Source organism: Narcine bancroftii, chromosome 7 (genome assembly GCF_036971445.1).
Source record: "Narcine bancroftii isolate sNarBan1 chromosome 7, sNarBan1.hap1, whole genome shotgun sequence".
NCBI lineage: Eukaryota > Metazoa > Chordata > Chondrichthyes > Torpediniformes > Narcinidae > Narcine > Narcine bancroftii.
This window is the reverse complement of record NC_091475.1, coordinates 190,769,876-190,788,350: the sequence shown is the minus strand read 5'-3', so window position 1 is coordinate 190,788,350 and position 18,475 is coordinate 190,769,876. Positions and strand designations below refer to the sequence as shown.

The window sequence follows — 18,475 nt, the reverse complement described above, 5'->3', positions numbered from 1 at the left end:
GAGTCTGAAGTAAAAAAAAACACGAGAGTCTGAAGTAAAAAAACACGAGAGTCTGAGGTAAAACACGAGAGTCTGAAGTAGAAACACGAGTCTGAAGTAAAACACGAGAGTCTGAGGTAAAACACGAGAGTCTGAAGTAAAACACGAGAGTCTGAAGTAAAAAAACACGAGAGTCAGGTAAAACACGAGAGTCTGAAGTAGAAACACGAGTCTGAAGTAAAACACGAGAGTCTGAAGTAAAAAAACACGAGAGTCTGAGGTAAAACACGGGAGTCTGAGGTAAAACACGAGAGTCTGAGGTAAAACACGAGAGTCTGAGGTAAAACACGAGAGTCTGAGGTAAAACACGAGAGTCTGAGGTAAAACACGAGAGTCTGAAGTAGAAACACGAGTCTGAAGTAAAACACGAGAGTCTGAAGTAAAAAAACACGAGAGTCAGGTAAAACACGAGAGTCTGAAGTAGAAACACGAGTCTGAAGTAAAACACGAGAGTCTGAAGTAAAAAAACACGAGAGTCTGAGGTAAAACACGAGAGTCTGAGGTAAAACACGAGAGTCTGAGGTAAAACACGGGAGTCTGAGGTAAAACACGGGAGTCTGAGGTAAAACACGGGAGTTTGAGGTAAAACACGAGAGTCTGAAGTAAAACACGAGAGTCTGAAGTAAAAAAACACAAGAGTCTGAGGTAAAACACGAGAGTCTGAAGTAGAAACACGAGAGTCTGAAGTAAAACACGAGAGTCTGAGGTAAAACACGAGAGTCTGAAGTAAAACACGAGAGTCTGAAGTAAAACACGAGAGTCTGAGATAAAACACGAGAGTCTGAGGTAAAAAAACACGAGAGTCTGAGGTAAAACACGAGAGTCTGAGGTAAAACACGGGAGTCTGAGGTAAAACACGAGAGTCTGAGGTAAAACACGAGAGTCTGAAGTAAAAATACACGAGAGTCTGAAGTAAAACACGAGAGTCTGAAGTAAAAAAACCACGAGAGTCTGAGGTAAAACACGAGAGTCTGAAGTAGAAACACGAGTCTAAAGTAAAACACGAGAGTCTGAGGTAAAACACGAGAGTCAGGTAAAACACGAGAGTCTGAGGTAAAACACGAGAGTGAGGTAAAACACGAGTGTCTGAGGTAAAACACGAGAGTCTGAGGTTAAACACGAGAGTCTGAGGTTAAACACGAGAGTCTGAGGTTAAACACGAGAGTCTGAGGTTAAACACGAGAGTCTGAAGTAGAAACACGAGAGTCTGAAGTAAAAAACACGAGAGTCTGAAGTAAAACACGAGAGTCTGAGGTAAAACACGAGAGTCTGAGGTAAAACACGAGAGTCTGAAGTAAAAAAACACGAGAGTCATGTAAAACAGTGTCTGAGGTAAAGCACGAGAGTCTGAGGTAAAATACGAGTGTCTGAAGTAGAAACACGAGAGTCTGAAGAAAATCACGAGAGTCTGAGGTAAAACACGAGAGTCTGAGGTAAATCACGAGAGACTGAGGTAAAACACGAGAGACTGAAGTAGAAACACGAGAGTCTGAGGTAAAACACGAGAGTCTGAGGTAAAACACAAGAGTCTGAAGTAGAAACACGAGAGTCTGAAGTAGAAACACGAGAGTCTGAAGTAGAAACACGAGAGTCTGAAGTAGAAACACGAGTCTGAAGTAAAACACGAGAGTCTGAAGTAGAAACACGAGTCTGAAGTAAAACACGAGAGTCTGAGGTTAAACACGAGAGTCTGATGTAAATCACGGGAGTCTGAGGTAAAACACGGGAGTCTGAGGTAAAACACGGTAGTCTGAGGTAGAACACGAGAGTCTGAGGTAGAACACGAGAGTCTGAGGTAGAACACAAGAGTGAGGTAGAACACGAGAGTCTGAGGTAAAACACGAGAGTCTGTAGAAACACGAGAGTCTGAGGTAAAACACGAGAGTCTGAGGTAAAACACGAGAGTCTGAAGTAAAAAAACACAAGAGTCTGAGGTAAAACACGAGAGTCTGAGGTTAAACACGAGAGTCTGAGGTAAAACACGAGAGTCTGAGGTAAAACACGAGAGTCTGAAGTAGAAACACGAGTCTGAAGTAAAACACGAGAGTCTGAAGTAGAAACACGAGTCTGAAGTAAAACACGAGAGTCTGAAGTAGAAACACGAGTCTGAAGTAAAACACGAGAGTCTGATGTAAATCACGGGAGTCTGAGGTAAAACACGGGAGTCTGAGGTAAAACACGGGAGTCTGAGGTAGAACACGAGAGTCTGAGGTAGAACACGAGAGTCTGAGGTAGAACACGAGAGTGAGGTAGAACACGAGAGTCTGAGGTAAAACACGAGAGTCTGAGATAAAACACGGGAGTCTGTAGAAACACGAGAGTCTGAGGTAAAACACGAGAGTCTGAGGTAAAACACGAGAGTCTGAAGTAAAAAAACACAAGAGTCTGAGGTAAAACACGAGAGTCTGAGGTTAAACACGAGAGTCTGAGGTAAAACACGAGAGTCTGAGGTAAAACACGAGAGTCTGAAGTAGAAACACGAGTCTGAAGTAAAACACGAGAGTCTGAAGTAGAAACACGAGTCTGAAGTAAAACACGAGAGTCTGAAGTAGAAACACGAGTCTGAAGTAAAACACGAGAGTCTGAGGTTAAACACGAGAGTCTGATGTAAATCACGGGAGTCTGAGGTAAAACACGGGAGTCTGAGGTAAAACACGGGAGTCTGAGGTAGAACACGAGAGTCTGAGGTAGAACACGAGAGTCTGAGGTAGAACACGAGAGTGAGGTAGAACACGAGAGTCTGAGGTAAAACACGAGAGTCTGAGATAAAACACGAGAGTCTGTAGAAACACGAGAGTCTGAGGTAAAACACGAGAGTCTGAGGTAAAACACGAGAGTCTGAAGTAAAAAAACACGAGAGTCTGAAGTAAAAAAACACAAGAGTCTGAGGTAAAACACGAGAGTCTGAGGTTAAACACGAGAGTCTGAGGTAAAACACGAGAGTCTGAGGTAAAACACGAGAGTGAGGTAAAACGAGAGTCTGAGGTAAAACACGAGAGTGAGGTAAAACACGAGTGTCTGAGGTAAAACACGAGAGTCTGAAGTAAAAAAACAAGAGTCTGAGGTAAAACACGAGAGTCTGAGGTTAAACACGAGAGTCTAAGGTACAACACGAGAGTCTGAGGTAAAACACGAGAGTGAGGTAAAACGAGAGTCTGAAGTAGAAACACGAGTCTGAAGTAAAACACGAGAGTCTGAGGTAAAACACGAGAGTCTGAGGTAAATCGAGAGTCAGGTAAAACACGAGAGTCTGAGGTAAAACACGAGAGTGAGGTAAAACACGAGTGTCTGAGGTAAAACACGAGAGTCTGAGGTTAAACACGAGAGTCTGAAGTAGAAACACGAGAGTCTGAAGTAAAAAACACGAGAGTCTGAAGTAAATCACGAGAGTCTGAAGTAGAAACACGAGAGTCTGAAGTAAAAAACACGAGAGTCTGAAGTAAATCACGAGAGTATGAAGTAAAAACAATGCTGGAGAAGCTCAGCATATCTGTACTTTGCATAGCAAAGGTAAAAGCTACGTTGCCAATGTTTCTGGCTTAAGCCCTTCAAGGTATAGACAAAATGTAGCCTGGCGCCCAAACAAAGTGTGTGTGTTGGGGAGAGGGGGCTGTGGGGGAAATGTTTCCTCACTTTCATAGACTGTGTCTATGCAAAAAAAAACATTTAATACCTCTCCAATCTCTTTTGGCTCCATACACAGCTGATCCTCTGATCTTCAAGAGAGCCAATTTTTTTCTCTTGCTATCCTTTTGCTCTTAATATACCTCTTACTTTTCCTTCAACTTGGTTTCTTTTGGCCCTCCTAATTTCCTTCTTAAATTTTCCTTGTTCTTTTAAAAAAAAACTCCTCAAATACCCCATTTACTCCTTGCCTGTAGCTGCTATAAATAATATGCTTATTCTGCTTATTCCTTGAAGAAGGGCTCAGGCCTGAAAGGTCAGCAATATATCTTCGTTTCCTATTGTCACTGAAAGACTGCCTGAGTTCCTCTAGCATTTCATTGTTTTTCTTTGGCTTGGCTTCGCAGACAAAGATTTATGGAGGGGTAATGTCCACGTCAGCTCCAGGCTCGTTTGTGGCTGACAAGTCCAATGCGGGACAGGCAGACAGTGTATTTTTAATAAAATCACAGTGTTTGCAGACACCTTTTTATTCTACTTAACCAGATTCTTATTATTCCTGGAAAATCAAGGTTTCCTATTGTCGTGGTTTATCGAAAGCTAAGAATGACCAAGAGACGCAGAAGATTCTTCAAGAAGTTTAAACTTTTATTTGCAAACAAAAGCTGTGGCAGTCTGAGAGCTAGTCACTGACTGCCCACCGAACACAGCACATAGCCTTTTTTATTTCGGCACCCAATCATTCATAACCACATATTTCAGCAGTATGTCACCCTTAACTCGCCACAATTATTTTCTACCCATTAATCTAATCATGTTTTGAACCACATGTTACATTATATCCTGCCATTGTTATCTTTTACTCATTCACCAGCATAGTGTAAATATAGTGATGAATACATAGTAAATTGTTACTTTTGTAGTCTAATAAATATAGTACATAGTAAATTGATACATAGAAGTGGATTAATGAATAGTTACAAAGTTCATATGGTTTATTTTCCATACTAGGCCTGTTAATTTTACCTTTAATCTTGACAGAAAGATACAAATTCTGTACAGAGAGTAGATAAGTCAGAACAGGTACAACCAGCTCTTATTTAGCATCAATCAAATGTTTGTCTTCGTAGTATATAAAAAATAAAGTTCTTATAACAGTTTAGATAGAGAAAAAATAAAAAGATCATGATTGAAAGTTAACACTTAGTCTCCTTCCATTGATGTCTTGCACACTGGAAGGGGATTCATGAAGTAACATTATGTGCATGTGTGAATTGGGGGAAAAGTTTGTTGTAAATACGAGTTGTCCGTAAGTCAGACATTCGTCACCTGGGACTCCCTGTACTCTCAAAATTTCACTCTTGAAGGTCTCCCACTTACCAAGCTCACCCTTGCCAGAAAACAACCTGCCCCAATCCACACTTACCAGATCATTTCTCATTCCCTCAAAATTGGCCTTTCTCTCATTTAAAATCTCAGCCCGAGGATTAGACCTATCCTTATCCTTGCCTATAATTATCTTGAAACTTATGGCATTATGATTACTAGATACAAAAGGATCCTTTACACACACTTCTGTCACCTGTCCTGCCTAATTTCCTAATAGGAGATCCATCAATGCATTCTCTCTAGTTGGTACCACTAAATGTTAATTTAGAAAACTTTTATGGCAAACTCAAACTCATCTAGTCCTTTTACAGCAAGGGAGTTTCAGTCAATATTTGGAAAGTTAAAATCATCTGGTATCACAACGTTTCCTGCAGCTGTCTGATCTCCCTCTCCCTCTGCAGATTTGCTCCTCCACTTCTTACTGACTATTGGGTGGTCTGTAATACAATCCCATTTCCCATTCTGCAGCTCCACCCAATATAGCCTCATTTCAGTAGATGAGCCCTCTAGTGTGTCTTGTCTGAGCATTGCTGTAACATTGTCCCTAACTAGCAATATCCTCTTTCATCACTCCTCATCTATCGCACCTGAAACAATGGGACTCTGGAACATTGAGCTGTCAGTCTTGCTCTTCCTACAACCAAGTCTCACTAATGGCCACAATATCATAATTCCACGTGCCATTGCTGCTCTGAGATCACCTGTCTTTCCTACAATATCTCATGTATTGAAATAGATCCAATTCAAAACATTATTTCTGCCATACACAACCATTTAATTCCTGTCTTTGTATGCTATCTTAACATATTTTCCCACAACCAGTCCACTAACCACTCTGTATACCTGTACTAGACACTGGTGATAGTGCACTTGGAGTATTGTGTGTGCAGTTTTTGTCACTTCGCTATGGGAACGATTTCATTAAACTGGAAAGAGGGCAAAGAACGTTCACATGAATGGTCCTTCAAAGTTTCTGCTCATTTTGTAATCTATGCCTGCGGTGTCTGATATTTGGTGATATTTTTTCTGTTTGTTAAGGTAAATTAGCTGCAACTTTTATAACTCAAATTAAATTTGAAAAGTAGTACATTGTCTGAAGAGACATTTTTAACCTGCAAAGGAAGGACTTTTTATTTGCATACTACATCTAAAAAATTGACATTCTTGTATACAGAAAGCTGCAGATACCACAAGCAGGGCCAGGAATGAGCAACAACATCTACTGTATGGCCAGGGATGAGTGGATCACAGAAGTTACTGAATTCTTGGTCAGCCAGACCCAGTCCTGAAAAACCATTGACCATTCTTTTTCTCTCATTGATGAAGCTTGACCCACTGACCTCCAGCAGATTATTAGTCACTGTAGATTGTCCCAAACTAATTTAGATTTCAGATTTATTGTCAAGAGTACATACATGACATTATATACAACCCTGATATTATTTTTCGTGCAGGTGAGGCAAAATTACCACTTATTGGTAGTGCATAAAAGATCTGTAGACAAATAAACAAATAAAAACAAATAAAGAAATATAAACAAACTAACCATACATTTCAGAGGGGAGAAAAACAATAAAGTGCAAGAGTCCTTAAATGAGTCCCTGATTGAATTTGTTGTTGAGGAGTCTGATGATGGAGGGGTAGCAGCTGTTTCTGAACCTTGTGGTGCGAGTCTTATGGAATCTATACCTCTTTGTTGATGGCAACAGCAAGAACAGAGTGTGTGTTGAGTGGTATGGATACTTGATGATTGCTGCTCCCCGTAGATGCTCTCATTGGAGGGTAGGGTTTTACATGTTATGTCCTGGACTGTGTCCATTACCTTTTGCACAGCTTTACGCTCAGGTGATTCAGCCAGTCAATACACTATGCAGAGTGCAAAGGAATGTCTTTTGCAGAATCATACAGTATTCTGCTAAGCTGCAGGTTCTGTGAAGGTCCCTGATTTTTCAGCCCCACCACAAAGATCAGCAAGGGGTACCAGGTTTTGTGCATGATATTTAATGAGTGAATCAATTTCATGCATTCCACACATGGATCAGAGAAGAAAGCTTGAACTCATTACACCAGCGCAGCTGAGAAACATTTATTGTATTATTTGTTGACTATGTGTGAGTGTTATGACTGATAATTAATTCTATGAATACATAGTTTTTTTATTTACAAAATAAACATCTGTGGCGGCTCACCACAAGGCAGGCGAACCGGCCCCACTTGTAAGCCATGCGGCGGGGCAGCCAGCCAAAATGGCGCCATCAGGGATTTCCCTTCCTTCCAGCTCAGGGCTCAGAAACCTGCACTTGGGGACCACGTGATGCCCAGGTGACGTCAGCACCCTCCAGTGTGGTTCTCAGCCAGGTCTGGGCTGGGAGTATAAGTGCAGACCAGCAGCCTGCAATAAACCAGTCTGCTCACTGAGTTCAACCCGTCTGGCTGCGTGTGTTATTGCAGGAGCAGTGTATCCACCGCTACAATTGGTGACCCCGACTGGTTCAAACGTCTTTGAACCCATCATGAGATAACCTGGGATCAGCACTATAGCCGTGAAACTGCCTGAATTCTGGGTTCAGGAGCCGGAGACCTCCCAACTCCGAGCGGCGAATACATCATCCTGTGTGATATCTCCTTGGGCACCCCACGGCCAGTGGTTCCGCAGCAGTGGCGCAGGTAGGTCTTCCATCATGTCCACGACCTTTCACATCCGTCCATCAGCTCCAGGGTCCGGATGGTGGCAGAACGGTTCGTATGGCATGGGCTGCAGAAGCAGATCGCAGGCTGGGCCAGAACATGCACCCATTGCCAGATGTCCAAGGTGCATAGGTACACCAGGGTGCCCGTACAGAAGTACGAGCACATCCGGGAACAGTTCAGCCACATTCACGTGGACATCATCGGGCCCTTACCATTTTCCCGGGGCAACCATTACCTGTTTACAGTGGTGCACTGCACCACTCAGTGGCCTGCGGTTTCCACCGACTCCTGCTCCCGAGCCCTGTTGCATGGTTGGGTTGCCCGGTTCGGTGTCCCAGCTCACCTCACCAGTGATCGGGGCGCCCAGTTCACATCTGTGCTCTGGGCACAGCTCGCCAACAGGTTGAGGATACAGCTACACCACACCACAGCCTACCACCCGCAGGTCAGGTCGAATGTCAGCACCGCCACCTTAAGTCGGCACTCATGGCCCGCCTCACCGGTCCCGACTGGATGGACGAACTGCCTTGGGTGCTCCTGGGCATCCGCTCCACTCCCAAGAAAGATCTGCAGGCATCATCAGCTGAGCTGGTCTACGGTGAGCTGCTGGCACTACCTGGTGAGTTCGTCAACGCACCTCACATTCCCCAGTGGTCACCGCATGAACTACTTCCTCACCTCAGGACACGCTTGGACTCCTTCGAACCCCCACCGCTGCCCAGGCACCTGCCTAACTCACGTTCCTGGCGAGCTGCTTTCTGCAGAGTTCGTTTTTGTTCAGCAGGGCCCGACCACGGCACCTCTGCAGCAACTGTATGAGGGGCCATAGAGGGTTATACAGTGTTCCGGCTTGACGTTCACGCTGGACGGGCGGCAGGCATGAGCTGTGTTTACCATGGACAGGCTGAAGCCAGCGCACCTCGATCCCACCGAGCCCGTGGTCGTTGTCCAGCCCAAGATGCGAGGCCACCCAGCAAAAAAGGACATTGGCGCCTGTTCTGGGGGGGGGGGGGGGGGGTGGTGAGCTATGTGGCGACTCACCACAAGGCAGGCGAACCGGCCCCGCTTGTAAACCATGTGGTGGGGCAGCCGGCCAAAATGGTGCTGTCAAGGGTTTCCCGTCCTTCCAGCTCGGGGTTCAGAAACCTGCATTTGGGGACCACGTTATGCCTGGGTGACGTCAGCGCCCTCCAGCATGGTTCTCAGCCAGGTCCGGTCTGGGAGTATAAGTGCAGCCCAGCAGCCTGCAATGAACCAGTCTGCTCACTGAGCTCAACCCATCTGGTTGCGTGTGTTATTGCAGGAGCAGTGTAGCCGCCGCTACACCTCCTTACAACATACCTGCACAGTGTTCTTTGAGGTTTCTTACACTCGTAAATCTAAAACATTTTTATTTCATTGTTTTTGATGTGGTGAAAATCATATTAATATTTTTCAGTTGTTTGTGTTCCAGTAGGTAGATGGAATATCTTACTTCTTCTTGTAAAGGTGTTGATAGTTATAAAGGGTTTCTGTGCACATAAAGTACCATATATACTCAAGTAAAAGTAGATGTAATTTAAAAGTAGATCCGCTATTTTTGGCCAAAAAAAAAAGGATTATTCCACACATCTCATGTAAAAGTCAACCCTAGTCTCTCACCTCAGCCCCAGCCACCCGCAGGCTGGAACTCCCGACACGTTCAATGCAAATTTCCCACCTAGTCCCAGCCACCCACAGACCAGAGATCCTGATGCCTTGGTCCTGATCTTTCACCTCAGCCTTGGCCGCCTGCAGGTCAGAGCTCCTGATGCCTTTGACACAGATTTCCCACCTGGTCCCACTCGCCCATAGACTGGAGCACCTGATGCCTCCGACAACGTAGGACATTACCGTGGTCCCGACTCCCCCCACCTGCCTTCCATACCAGCCCCCACACCGACTCCCTTGCCAGTTTCCACACCAACCTCAGCCTCCGCAAGGCTAACAGTGCTACTGGATCTCACAGGCTCATCACCTCCACCACAATTCCTTATCCTTTCCTATCCCCTCTCACCTCTCCCTGCTCAACCCCATCTCCACCTTCCCACCACACACCCACCCCTCCCCCCCCCATAACACTTTGTATTTTTACTTCAATCACAGTGTGTGCAGACTTTTGTGCTTTACTCTTATGGTTTTTGTTACTTGATAGGATGCATGTTTTGATGCACAGACTCTATTATTCCTTTAATGAATTGTTTTTGTTTTTTATTTGTTTAGAAATGACTTGATCTTCTGCTTCAAATATTGTAGTTTGGCTTGTAGTGTGAATTTCAGCTCCCCAAAAGTAGTATCTATGTAATAGTTGACCCCATAAATTTAACATTAATAAATGTTAACATTTGACTTTTACATGAGTATATACGGTAAGTACTTTACCCACTAATTTTAAAGTAAGTCTTTAAGCAAAAAGCTTAATTTTATATAAAATTGTTAAGCTGATCAGAATTCATGCTGGATGCCGCAAAAGATTCTTCATAATTCTATTTTCAAAAGACTTATACAAAATATAATTGTTTCATCTAACAAAAAATACAAATAAATGACAACTGTATTTGTCTGAATGAAACACAGTGCAAGGAGAAGACTGAGAGCATGGCACTGTCTGCATGTCACTCAGACATGTAAAGTGTTACTGTGAATATTCGTTGAATGAATCTGCCCAAACAGTATCAGGCATGTCTTTAAACCACCAATCTTTCCTTTTGGAAAAGTATTCCCCTTCAGTCACCTCAGTCAGTTGACTTTTAATTTTGTTCTCGGCTCCAGGATAGTCAACAACTGCATATATTCCAACACTCCCATCTTCAAAACCAACCAAGATATTTAAATCATATTTACAGACCAGAATACTGGAGGGAATTTTGCACAAATAGCAACACCCGATATTTTTCCCATCAGTTATTCGAACAATATTAAGTGTTGGACTTGAATGAAAGTTGCATTTACAGGAATCTCTTAAACCTATGTAAATAATATATTGACCGTCTCTTGTCAATTGTTGTTTAAAGATAGCTTCCTCAGTATTGATGACACACAATTTTCCATGTAGGATGTCCAAGACGTTGATACTCTTTGTGATAACTGACAGAATTGCAATGCTCCCATTATCAGAAACCTGAAAGTCATCCAGTTGTCTGGAGAATTTGATGGGAAGCTGGACTTGTTGGCAAAATGTTTCTTCTGCCACATTCCAGGTATACAGGCATTCAGAAGACGTAATTAGCAAAACGTAGTCTGGATAATCTTTTAGTGTTTGAAAGGCAACAATGTCGGATTTGTCAATGCATTCAAATCTCTTGACTACTCCACCAGACCACAAGCTGACGGCAAGGAGACAATGGTGATGAAGACCCAAAACAAAGGTGCTTTCTGGCATTATCATCGCCTTCTTCAAGGGGATGTGAATATTGCAGACAACATGCCCATTGGCCAGATTCCAGACCTTGGAAATGCAATCTTTACAAAGTGACACCACCAAGTGATCATTTGGTGTCACCAACAATTGTGTCACAATGGTGTATTTGATCCAGAGTAGGTTCTGACCAGTTTTTGTGTCCCAGACATAAAGGCCACCACTAACATCTGCAGTTATCAGAGTAGTTCCTGTTCTTGTGAGGGCACAGTGTTTAACGAGATCAGCATGTGCAAAGGTAGCCTCTATCTGACAGAAGATCATACTCCATTTGAATATGATGTTGGTACCATCAGAGGTATAAAAATACTTCCCTTGTTTTGAAAAAAGAATTGTTTGAATGGGCTTTTCTGCTTGTGCTAGAGCTGCGACTTTATCTATGCAATCCAAATCCCAGGACAAGAGATATCCTTTTGAAGTGAATGATACCAAAGACTTCTGAGTAAAGCACTTAGACAATCTCAGTGGTGTGCCAAATCTGTTCTCAAGTATTAGAACACATTGACCTGTCTCTCTCTTCCACACAAATAAGGCCTCAGAATCACTGATGACAGCTATAATAGAATGACAATCTTGTGAGAATATAGCTTGGATGAAATGTTGATTTTTTGGAGGCTTGAACTTGTCTGACATATTCCAATTCAATGTATCCCACAGTTCAATACCAGACATCTTGCACAATAAGAGGGAATGAGAAGAAAATTCAACATTTAGAAGTTCATCTTCATTGTCTGAACAAATAATACTTTCCTGAAGAATTGGTTCAGTCAAGTTTTCTGTGTCCCAAATAAACTTATTTCCAATCTTGTCTATGACATACATTTCTTCACTGGAAGCAGACAGGAAGATAGAATAAACAGGTGCTTCGTGTAGTTCACAAGCAACTGTGGCAATCTGGTAATCAGTGTGAATATTGAAAATTGTGACTGTATTTTTCAGTTGTCCACACAGTGCATATGTTCCATCAGTAGAAAAGGAAATACACTGAACCACATATTGACAATTGAACTCTCTGATTATGTGGTGAGAATGAAGATCAAAGACCCTCACTACTGCACTATTCTCAAACCACACCACCACATTTGTACGACATAAAGCAAATCCACTGATCAGCTGAAGAATCTTTTCCATACCATCATCAAGTGCTCTTCTTACTTCAGCTTCATAAAGTAGGGATAGCTGGCAAAAATTGTACACTAATATAGTGCTATATCCTGTTGCTAATACAAGGAACTGGTCACCTTCAGATATTCTGGCTCCTGAAATTTTAACACCATTTGTGTTTATTTGTTTCAAAGGTCTTTGAAACTCTGGGTTCCAAGCATATACAGAACCACTTTCCAGCGTCACAAGAACGAGAGACGCTGACTGAACTTCTATGATATCAGTTGCAACAGAAAAGTCAGAGGTACACAAAATAGCATCCACTCTGGGCACAGTAGTCACTGGACTGTGTAACACAACAATAGCACAGTGCTGGAGCCCTTCTTTATAAGCTTGCATCAGAAAATTGAATAGTTGTGGGAAGCACCCAACAAATGGCAAAACCCTCACCTGAATCACCATTGACATTTGATCAGGGGACTTTTGCAGTAAACAACATGCACTCTTCAGCACTGTTGCCAAAAATCTAATACCCCTTCGATTTAATGTTTGAACACTCTCTTCCAGCTCAGTTATCAGCTGAACTAAGTGTCCAGCTTTAACCATTGCAAGATGAGATGTGAACGAAGACAATACATTAAAATGTAGTTCTTCCAGCCTTCCAGTTATCTTCAAATGATAAGCCAGTTCTTCAGCCTTTCTGAAATTTGGGAAGACAAAACCAGCACCTTCCAAAGAAGAGTGGAAATGAAAGAGCCATGGTTGTGCAGGCTGTTGTCTATCAACATATTTTTCTAGCAAAGTTCTGTGTTCTGAACTCTCCTGATGTATTTGTTGATCTTTTATTAGGCCCTGTTTCAACAGAGTAGAGGGAAATGGCTTCCCTCTTCCACTGGACCATCGACCACTAAAATATTCCACCAAGACATTGTGCATTTGTTGCACCATGTCCAAATTCTGGAGGTAACGTCTGCCAATGACGAGTGGAAAATGTCTGTTTGCCCAGAAAAGCAATTTTACTCCTTTATGTGGCCTTCCCACTAAAAACCCCCTCAGATCCTCTTGCAGCCTTGCTAATGTATAAAATGGAACTTTCACGGAGAGAGGCAAATCATTTTGAGGCCAAAAGTCCTCTATCACATAGTTGTCAAGTGACAAGATGTCCAGCAGTTCAATCTCACCAAGTCCTGATTTTGCAAGTGTTATATAACCCAGAGCTCGAGAAACTAGTCCTTCCCCATGTTTCCTTTCAAGTCTGTTCAGCAGTCGTTCAATATTATCGTGAACAGTTCTTCTTAAAGTTTGGTCATTAATATCCTCATGAGATGTCCAACACAGCACTTCATTATAAAGCAACTTAACAAAGAGTGGGAGAGTACACTGCCCCAGAGCCATATTCACATATATCTGCTGGCCAGATGTAACTCTTCTGTTTGAGGATAGTAGGTGCTGTGTGAGAATTTTGTTACATTCTTTTCTCTCCCTTGGCTTTAATTCAAGAAAGCATGCTGCATTTGGTTGCAACAATGTGTTTTTTTGTGCAATTCCATACTTCTTAATGGTAGTGGAAATAATAAGTCTGGTAAAGGGTGGCAGAGACTTTGGAAGCCACCATAATGTGGCCTCTGAGACCTGATCAACTGCATCTATCATTACTATCAATGGATGCTGCTCACACGACAAATCTAAAAGGTTCAGAAAACATTTCACTAATTCTTCAGTGTCATCAGAATATATTGGTAGAGGTTTATGGTAGCACCTTGCAATTTGGTGACACAGTCCAGCCAGGACATTCCGAAAGCAGGAACTGTGATCTATCGAAAGGAAACGACTAACTACCACAGGTTCATTGTTATTCAGCCATGAGCACATCTGAAAAGGAACACATCAAGCAAATTATGACATAATTATACTTGCATTTATTATTTCTCTAGTTGTATGTTGGTAACCATTTGTGGTTGGTTATGGGCAAAGAAATAGATGAAATAAAATAGGTAAGTGTGAAATACTGGAAATAATATTGGGGGAGTTTTCAGAAGGAGCGTGAACTATCTGAAGGAGACAGAGAGAGAAATTGAGATATGAGAATATAAAACTACAAAGGAGACTATCATAGATAAATGATTAAATGGAAGAGATTTGAAATAAATGGATTACAGGACTCTAAAGGTATGGGATTCATTTGCATGGTTAGGGATGTGAACAGAAATTCAATCAATATCAATAATTCAGATGAAAATAAGAGTGGAAGGAATATTAGGCGGGCTGGTTTAGAGATCCAAGGGAATGGTAAGTACGAGTTTCAGTGTGTAAATTTTATGTATTATTTGAACCTGTTCAATGTCATAAGAATAAAACTAGCACAAAAAACACCTACACCAAAAGCTGACTTTAAAATCCTGTGACTAATAACCAACAATCCTCTCTTCCTCCCTTTCTTTTCATTTGATCTCAGTAAACATTCACATGGGTATACTTAACAGTCTGGTTTAGTACAAAGGAATGATCTTGGGTTCGATATTGATGGAGGGAATATTTCACGTTGTGCCTGTTAGACTTCCCTCTGGACCAGAGGTGGCCAAATACTTTTTGTTGTGGGCCACATAGAGAAAAATATAAGGAGTTTCAGGCCAAACAATATCAAGCTCAGCAGTTTTCATCCTTCATCGGCTTCTTTAACAAGCTGCTTAAAGGCTGTACCTAGCTGATGGCAGTCAGACAGTGGGTGGTTGGACTCTGCAGGGGGGGGCGCTGAGACTTCACTCCCTGCTCTCTGTGGACTGTAACAGCGACTCTGGCATTGCCCCATTGTTTCTCTCTAATGGGTCAATTAAAAATAGGCAGTGGGTTGCTGTTGGTCTAGGGACTGTAGTTTGGCCACCCCTGCTCTGGACCTTTCAGATCTATACTCCATTGCTGCATTTTCATTCTCTAACTGCCCTCATTTACATGTTAGTTAAATGCCCTCTTAGGTTTATCCCCTCATCATCCCTGGCTGCACCCTACAGCACCCAACACACCTCTGAAACTCCCAGCAACTTAAAACGATCATGTTTTCTCTCTTGAGACACAAGAATTTTGTTAAAGAGAATGTAAAATTCAGTACCTGTTTGGCACAAGTTGCCAAGAGAACCGTCTTTCCAGTGCAAGGCCCTCCTGCAATGATGAAGGGGGTGTTCAATCCCTTCGCAACAACATATTCTTTAATTTGATCCATTTCTTTCCATTCAAAATCAGAAAGTCCTGCATATAAATTGCATAGGACATTGTGCTTTATCATTTCCTCTTCCACACCATCAACTGAGACTGTAGGTTTTTGTGCATTGTTGCTGCTGTCAATGAGCTTCACAATATCAGCAGAGAACTGCTGGCAAAGTCCCTCGATGTATTCCTGTTTCAAGTGTCTGGTGTGATCTTGTTTGTGGTCACCCAGCAATATTGAGGTGTAAACACGCAAATTTGAGACAGCGACCAATGATGGGAGAATCTCATCACGCAATCGCAGGAGGTTGGCATATGCCAGGGCATCCTGGGGCAGCAGCTCAGCACGGTCTGATTGGCCCTTCTGGACTCCAAGGAGTTTCTTCAGGTGACGAGTGAGGTGTGGAATTTTACAGACATAGCAAATGCATTTCTGAAGAGTGCTGAGGGGCTGATTTATCACAGCGTGCTGCAACTCAGCTTCAAGAGCTGTGAAGTAAAATAAAAATATTGAAGCATTCACGTTTTTAAACAACAACTAGAAAAACAGATAGGAGCAAAAGGAGACCATCCAGCCTTTAGAACCAATTCTGTTATTCATCAAGATCATGGACGATCTTTTACCTCAGCACCATTTTCTAGCCCTATCCACGACAAGTCATCAGTCAATGAACAGTGACTCAATTTCCACAGCCCTCCAGGAAGGATCTCCACACTATGGATGAAGAAATCATAAACCTTGTTCCATATGGTCTCCAACTCATTCTTGAACTGGTCCCCCCTCCCCCCCACCACAATCCTAAACTCTTCGGCTGGTGGATGATCATTCCAATGCTGAGATCTCCTCTCATTATTCTAAACTAAAGATTACAGTCCCAATCTACCCACTCTCTCTCCATGTGGCAAACCCACCATCTCAGGAACCTTCATTGTCTTTTCTCCATTTTTGGGTAATTCCAATGCTCCAGGCGAGGACCTGTATATTTGCAATAAGACTTCCTTGTTTGTTTATCCTTATAATAAATATGAATCAATCTTGCACCTGCATATAAACACACGCTAGTTCTCTTTACTTCTTAATGAGTGCAAGCAGGGACTACCTTGAAAAGCATCTTAACCAATCCTCCTGCTGTCTTCACTGATATTTCTGAGGGAATTGATGCACCATCAATCTCTCAGGAGACTAATGTGGAGAAAGGCTTTAATTCACTTGAGAACATAGCATATCCCTACTGTCCTTTATAAAGGAGTCTGTGAGGATGGGCCACAGGTACAAGTGGCCAATAGGCATGCTTGACCAGATAATTATACATTACAGTGGTTTACCACATTCACCCCTTGTTTTTAAAAAGAGTTCCCGTGCGGCGAAGTGAAACTTATAAAGTTACAAGTTTACAATTTGAAAGAGCCTATCAGGCGGTCTGGTCACTTGCTGGGACCATCGTAGAACTGGTTGCGATTGCAGTGCAGCAGCGGAGTCCTGGATAGTTTCAGGTGCCTGTTCATATTCATCAGTAAAGTGCTGGTGGATGGGCACTGTGCCTGGTGTATCCTCCTTCGGGGCAGACACAGGATACCAGAGATCGGGTGCGTCATGTGCATTCAACAGTGAGGAGGGTGTGGGTGATTAGCAGCAGTCTCCAGAGCCCCTGAAGGAACCAAATCCTCATTTCTGGATATGCTACATAGGCATATTGGGAGTTGGCATGGAGGAGGTGGACCCTTTCGAACAATGGATCAGACTTCTGGTTCCTCACATTCCTCCAGAGCAGGATGAGCCCTGGGGATGTCAGTCATGCCGGTAGTGTGGTCCCTGTCACAGATTTCCTGGGGAAGGAAAATATACATTCATGTGGTGTAGCGTTAGTGGCAGTGCACAGCAGGGTCCTGGTGGAGTGGAGGGTCTTCATTAGAACCTCCTACCGGTGGGAGACTGGGAGGCTTTTGGACTGCAAGGCCATGAGGACTACCTTTCAGACCGTAGCATTCTCCCTCTCCTCTTGCTTGTTACCCCAGGGGTTGTAACTAGTGGTCCTGCTAGTGGCAATGGCTCTGGTCAACAGGTATTGGCAGCGCATCACTCTCAAAGGAAGGCCCCCAGTCATGGTGGATATAACTGGGGAAGCCAAATAGAATGAAGAGGCTGTGCAGGGCCTTGATGACTGTGGCAGCAGTCATGTCTGAGCAGGTGATGGCAAATAGAAAATGGGAGTATTCGTTAGACTTCTTCAGATGCATTCTCCTCCAAGAATCCGCCTGCAGAAGCGGATTCAGACCTGTGGAATTGTCGTTCAGGTGGCAGCACTGAAAGCGCAGCGCTGGCCATCTAAAAGGGACAGCTTCACGGGAGGCGCCTTGGAGCGCACTCCAGCTCCTGTTCCTTCGGGCTGTCAGGGTTGGGACAGCTGGCTGTCAGAGCTGGGACAGCCGGCGCGGGCCTTCAGCGCAGGGACATCCCGCGCCGGCTGCCCCAGCTCTGACAGTCCACACTGGCCGCCCTACAGTGTGGGGACTGATATAGGGCTGTGGGGAGAGAGTGGGGCAGCAGGATCAGTATGGGGACCACCCACGCCGACTGCCCCAGTGCTGACAGCCCGCACCAGCTGCCCCTGCCCTGACGTCCTGCACGGGAGGGGGGAGAGGGCAGGGGCAGCTGGGAGGGGGGCTATCAGGTGCTTGTCAGCTGATTGTCATCCCCTTTGCAGCCGCTTTCAGGTGGCTGCATTCAAGTGCCGGGGGTGGACCTCAGTGCTCCAGTGATTATCCCTCCCGGAGGAGGGTTACAAAGTTTGCCTCGCATGCGCCTCCTGCACTTTCAAGTGGCCTTCCGACAGCCGCATATGGGCACAATATGCGGCTTTACATTGGGGGATTTTGGCCACTGGAAAGTGCCTGTTGATGATGTTAACAAGTATACGTGGAGGGCAGGGGTCCTTTAAAGTTGACTTTGAGTTGCTCGAAAGGGCGAATGGCTTTAATAAATTGTGTCCT

General features: G+C 43.6%; 1 protein-coding gene across 1 annotated transcript in view; it reads right to left on the bottom strand.

Moving 5' to 3' along the window:
- Positions 1–10,396: 10,396 nt before the first annotated feature.
- Positions 10,397–18,475, bottom strand: part of LOC138739526 (NACHT and WD repeat domain-containing protein 2-like) — a 43,235-nt gene continuing 35,156 nt past the window's right edge. Inside the window, exons 6-7 of the mRNA XM_069891788.1 lie at positions 15,390–15,973; positions 10,397–14,155 (exon numbers count right to left, since the gene is read on the bottom strand). Of these exons, the coding sequence (XP_069747889.1) occupies positions 10,397–14,155; positions 15,390–15,973 (4,343 nt within the window). The remainder of the gene's footprint in view (positions 14,156–15,389; positions 15,974–18,475) is intronic.